At 56.0% G+C, this 6,000-nt stretch overlaps 1 protein-coding gene across 2 annotated transcripts; it reads left to right on the top strand.

Annotated features, from left to right (window-relative positions):
- Positions 1-1,411: 1,411 nt before the first annotated feature.
- LOC122387874 (cytochrome b5-related protein-like) lies at positions 1,412-4,080 on the top strand. Of its 2 annotated transcripts, none has more exons than XM_043378486.1 (2): positions 1,412-1,612; positions 2,128-4,080. In XM_043378486.1, exons 1-2 carry the CDS (start codon positions 1,514-1,516, stop codon positions 3,484-3,486), a joined length of 1,458 nt encoding a protein of 485 aa, XP_043234421.1. In that variant the 5' UTR covers positions 1,412-1,513; the 3' UTR covers positions 3,487-4,080. The 2 variants fall into 2 exon arrangements, with proteins under 2 accessions (XP_043234421.1, XP_043234430.1); XM_043378495.1 differs by having other exon boundaries at positions 1,429-1,612; positions 2,134-4,080.
- Positions 4,081-6,000: the final 1,920 nt, after the last annotated feature.

The following is a 6,000-nucleotide window of genomic DNA, read 5'->3' as shown; positions in this document are numbered from 1 at the left end:
GGGGTGCTGATCACGAATATCGTGTTAGTTTTGATCAGAGATGATGTCTTTAAGCATTTAGACCAGGTCAGGTCAGGTCAGGTCAGGTCAACCGGTAGGGGTTGTGACGGGTATTCGTAATACGTGTCAACCACCTCTGACAGCTTCGTAACATGTTACGAAGACACCAAAACTACTTCGTAAATGTTCAAATAGTTGCTAAATTCGAATTCAGCTCCAAAAACTAGCCTAGAAACATGTAAAACTCGAAAAAGTGAACCGAGGTCACCCGAAGTCACCAAAGGTCAATGACCTGACCTGACCTTCAGGTGACCTTGACACCCACCCTAATGTATGGGAGCAACATCAAATCACATGTTTGAACGTTTGAAACCACGAAAAGCTTGCATACGCGCGGCTAATGCGAGCCGACATACGCCGAATCGCGATTCCGGCCAAACATGGTCTCGGAAAAGAGGTCACAGGTCAAAGGTCATTTGGGTCAGGGTCATGAAATTTTCAGGGTGGGTGTAAAATTGATCAATGCGAGGGTACTGAAAGTTTCGTCGCGATCGGCCGCTTTTTTCGCGAGTTATTCGCGAAAAACCTTAGGAGGGTTGCATCAACCCCCCCCCCCCTGTGCCGGCGAGGGTTATAGGAATTGGGGGAAACATTGGTCTGGACAGGCACCCTAGAGAGTCACCGGGGCTGAGCCCGTCCGAATGGACAGGCCGACCCACTCTCTGCACCCAGCTCCGGGTGTGCTCCCTTGAGAGCAGTGGTGCGCTACAAGGGAGCAGCCCGCATGAGATAAAGTTGCCTGTCCAGCCCGGATCGAGAGTTGCTGCGTGGAGAAGAAGGATTTGAACTTGATCTGAACATCCTGAGGATGGAAACGACGGACGGGTGTTGCGTTCACACCCGTTTCCCCCTGCCTTTTAACACTGGTTGCGGCGGGCGGCCGGCTTCCCTCCTTAGTGAAGATATCCGCGCCGCTAGATGGCAGCCCGTTCCGCGGGTACACCGATAACAATGGGAAGCGGGGAGAGATGCCGATCCGTTAGGTGATCCGTGCCTCTATAACGGAGAGGCAGAGGTAGCAAAGTTGACCTGACCTTAGGTTAGCGACATCAAAATTCCGAGATATACTATACGAATTGTTTATACTGATTTCCTCAAAAAAGCCCACGTTTCAAACTTCTGGGATGTAAACTGTAGGAATGACAGAATCACAAAGTTTTTAGAGGCATGATGACATGACCTGACAGAGGGGCTACCGTTCAATCAGTACGCTCAAGGGATGCCACCTACTGGCGGCACTCGGCGTGTCAGGCTTGCAGTGAATTTTTGGTTCCGGTTTGCGGCGCATCAGCCCGGCGCCGCGCTGCTGATCCCGTCTGGGAGGGGGCGGGGTGCGGTCGGTCTGCCCCGGCTCGCCGCCGCCTCTCAGTGCGGAGGGTGACCTTGGCGGAGCTTTGGGTCGTGTCGGTACTGGCGGCCGGGCCGGCACAGTGCGAGCCCGGCCGGCGACGCCATGGCACCGCGCGACGGCGCGCTGACCAGCCAGTTCGGCAGGTACACGGGCGGCCGGCGCCGCTGGATCTGGGACAAGTCCGGCGTCGCCTGGTTGGAGGTGAGACGCCGCGCCGGGGGGAGCGACGCGCAGACTGAGCACAGGGGCCCCCGTACCCGGCACGGGAGCGCCGGGGGAGCGAGCCCTTAGAACCCGTCACCGCAGCGCCGGGGTGGAGGGACACGGGCCCCGGAGGCCAACTGGCGGGACATACGACTGAGCAGTGAGCACAGAGGCCGTCACTTTTATCTCCACCCGTACCTAACTGAACGCTATACGACCGCCTCGCCGCTGGCTCTGAGGGGGGGGGGGGGGGGTGATTACACAATCAGACCTGTTTGATAACTTCCTATCTTGAACGTTCAAATGTCGCAGCTTGATGGGTTCGGTGGGGGTTGCGAGGCCTCAGTGTGTAATTTTAATGCGTGCTTGCCTTTACCGAACCGTTTCGGTGTAGTGGCAGAATAGCTTCCTTTCAAATACCTAGCCGTACAACAGGACCGTAGCATCAGTAACAGATTAGCTGATATCGATCCGATTCATCCGTTACTTTTACCAGCTACCTCTGCGGCCAGGACAAGAGGAAGATCGATGGCGCCGCTGGCCTATGGCGCGTGCACGATGAGCTGTACGACCTGAGCGAGTTTGCCGAGCGCCACCCGGGCGGCCGCTTCTGGCTGGACATCACCCGCGGCCAGGACATCACTGAGCTGTTCGAGGCCAGCCACTGCCTGGCCACCGGCCGGCCCGAGCAGCAGCTGGCCCGCTGCCGCGTCCGCGCCGCCACACAGCCGCGCAACGCGCCCTACACGTTCCAGGCCGATGGCTTCTACCGGACGCTGAAGCGGCGCGCGGCGCCCGTGCTGCGGCGCGTGGGCACCGGCGCCGGCGCCGCCACCCGGCTGGTGGCCGACGGCGGCCTGCTGCTCTTCCTGGTCACCGGCGTGGCGTCCGCGGTGCTGCACTCGAGACTGGCGGCGGCCGCCTCGGGCGTGGTGCTGGCGCTGCTGCTCGGCGTCGGCCACAACTTCCTGCACCAGCGCGACAACTGGCGCATGTACCTGCTCGACGTGCCGCTGCTGTCGTCGGCCGAGTTCCGCGTGTCGCACGCCCTCAGCCACCACATGTTCCCCAACACGGCCATGGACCTCGAGGTCACCTTGCTGGAGCCGGTCATATTCTTTTTGACGCACGCCAAGCGTCGCCGCGGGCTGGCGGACGCCGTCGTGTACCACTTAACTCTGCTGATCAGCTTCTTCATCGAGGGTATGAAGCGCGCGCTGCGCTGGATCCGCGGCGAGCAGCGGCCGCGGCCCGAGAACGCGCTGCCGCTGCTGCATGTGCTGCTGCTGGCCGGCTGCGCGGGCCTGTGGGGCCGCGCGCACGGACGGCCCGCCGACGCGCTCCTGGACGCGCTCGGCCTGTGGACGCTGACAGTGGCCACCTGCGGCTACGTGTTCGCGACGCTGGGCCTGGCGGCGGCGCACCACCACCCGCGCCTCTACCACGACGGCGACGAGCCGGTGGCCGAGCGCGACTGGGGCCTGCGCCAGCTGGACGCCGTCGGCGACCGGGCGGCCGTGCGCGGCAGTCCGCTGCTGGTGCTCACCACGTTCGGCGATCACGGGCTGCACCACCTCTTCCCGACGGTCGACCACGGCCAGCTGGTGCACCTGCGCGGTGTGTTCGACGCCACCTGCGCCGAGTTCGGCGTCCGATACCGCCACTTCTCGGCCTGGGAGCTGCTGCGCGGCCAGCACCAGCAGATGGGCCGCACCCGGCCGCGGCCGTCCGACCTCATGGCCGCACCGACTCCAGACGACAGCGGATCAGCGCGGCAGGAGACCGGGGAGCGCGCCCCACACCGGCCGCCGGCCACTGTGGCCACTCTGCAGGCCAACTCCAACCAGTCCAGCTGCATTTCCCAGTCTTGATACCTGGATCCCTCGCTGGAAGCAGGGAAAGTGAACACATCGGCAGCAGCAGCATGTCAGGATTGGAACTTGACCGAGAAGGGCCCCGGTCCATAGTCCGAGCCTTGGGTGGTATCCCAAACAATTGTTTTTAGTCTATAAACAAAGTTTTTCTTCCCATTTTTATAGGTTAACAATGTGGGTTTTGCCGCAAATGTAGCTGAGTTTTCTCCGGCATTGCTCCTATATTCGAGAGCGTGCTCTCTGAGTTATCTCCACTGAGCGGCAGCCAACAGTAGCCAGCGCCGGGGGCACGGTCCTGTCGTCTCTCTGAGATATATCTGCTGAGTGACAGTCAGCGCGCGGGGCATGGACCCATTTATGGGAGCGGGGGCATGGACCCATTTATGGCATCGTTAACCAATGTGGTGTTTACTGTGAAATGATTTAAGATGACGTATGTAAATAAAAGGCCGCTCAACAATTGGTCAGTCCTGCGGAGTTTTGTTGACGGGAGTATTTCAGTTAAATGCCTGCAACATCAAGTAACGTGGATACTGGGTTCAGGTGTTCCGTACGTTCGGTTATAATATACTTATAATACATGGACGAGGGATTCGATATCCGTGTTGGCGAAAACATTTCTGTCAATCACTTTCTGGTGCCACCGTTCCGTGTTTCTATCCTCAGGATACTGAAATCCTTCTCCTCCACGCCGCAACCCCTCTCCGGGCTGGACAGGCAACTTTATCTCATGCGGGCTGCTCCCTTGGAGCGGCACCGCTGCTCCTGAGGGAGCGCACCCCGTAGCCGGGTGCAGTGAGTGCCTTGGGGCTGAGTGGCCTGTCCTCCGGACGGGCTCAGCCCCGGCGACTCACAAGGGTGCCTGCCCAGACCAATGTCTCCCCCTAATTCCTATCATCCTTCCGGCTCTGCAATGGTCTTGTCGACCGAAAGGGCCTAACCCAACAAAACAAACAAAACTTTCTGGTGCGACTGCACCTACTACCTTCATGCATTATGACGGCTGGGCAAGTAACAATAATATGCTACGAAATAACAGTTGTCTCGGCCCCTTAGATCGCTCAGCTATTTCAAAATCTTTCAGGCTGCGACCCCATTTTTTGGTTCAACAAAAAAGTAAATTGAGACAAACATCGGGGTCTAACGAAGGTATTCTGTCATTTGAACCGGCCGAAAAAGTTGTGTTTGGAAGTCAGATGGCGACAACGCCCCAACAGCAGAGACGGCCAGGCACCCGTCGAAAATCAAAGTGTGAGACATTTTGAGCCACGGTGCACTCATTCAGCTTGATATGATGCCCAAAGGCGACTGTTAACACAGGGTGCCACTACGGTAATATTCTAGCATTACAAAAACTGGATGCCGTGAACCCAATGGCCATGCACAGGTTTGTTTTGGAAACCAAATATGTTGGAAGCCAAAGGTCGCGCCATGATCAGACTGGAGCTTCTCCACTTCAGATGTCAAAAGCAACGCAACAGTGGTGCAGGCAGAACTTTTTGCTTTGGGGGATAATGCCTTATGGCCTGGGAACACTTTGATGTAAAATTCATCCTAAATGATCTTATAATCCTCCGGCGAGAGGTCAAAGAAAACGGGCCTAAAGCCAGTTTCGGGAGACCCATAAAATAACTGAGACCAACAGCGCCTGGCATTTTCCCACCACTGCCGGCTGATCTTGTAACTAGCGTGTCTATTGCATGCGCTATTTCATAGCCACCCCAGTTGACTTTATAGGTCGATGAAAAAAAGCGCAAATATGTTTGCCTTATACAATTAAAAATGTTCAGGTAATTCTGGGACACTCTGTAGGTACGGCTCTCGCGAGATTAAGCGGTAGGTTTTGCACTTTGACATTTCCGGTTATATTTCAGAAACTAATCCATCTACGATGAAGCCATTTTACACGATCATGGCCGGCTTGTGAACCAACAAGTCGATAGCATCTTCAACACTTTAAAGCTTAAGACGACGAAGATATAGCCTGAAGTACACTAAATTTTCTAGGTGCAAAACCTACCGCTAAAACCCGCGAGACCTGTACATACCTACCAACTCCAGTCTCCGCAATGTTCAATGATAACCGCCCAGTTCAGAGTACCAAGCCGTTATTACGAGCGAGTGAGGTATTAGGTAGATTAGCAGATATTTCTGAGTATGAGCGGCCGGCCGGTCATGGGAACGCTTTAAGAAGCTTATATCTCCGCAACCACTAAACCGATTTTCTTACGGAAATTTTCGTAGGCTAGCTAAACTTCATTCCTTCTATCTAGTATTGGACTATTCTAGATGCATGTGAGTGACCCCTCATGAACGTGCCACATGCAAGACGAAGCGATGTCAGTTTTGTAACAATTACAATATATCGGTAATTACTGGGCCATAGATAACAGTAGTACTACTGTTATCTGTGACTGGGCATATTGCGCTGAAACTTGGTACAGTAAGTAGGTACACACTAGGCACTGCATTTCCATATGTCACGGTTGGGGTGCTGATGCACGTGCGCAC

This window comes from Amphibalanus amphitrite, unplaced genomic scaffold (genome assembly GCF_019059575.1).
Source record: "Amphibalanus amphitrite isolate SeventyFive unplaced genomic scaffold, NRLGWU_Aamphi_draft 000017F_arrow, whole genome shotgun sequence".
In the NCBI taxonomy this organism is placed as follows: Eukaryota; Metazoa; Arthropoda; class Thecostraca; order Balanomorpha; family Balanidae; genus Amphibalanus; species Amphibalanus amphitrite.
This window is presented reverse-complemented; position numbering and strand designations above follow the sequence as displayed.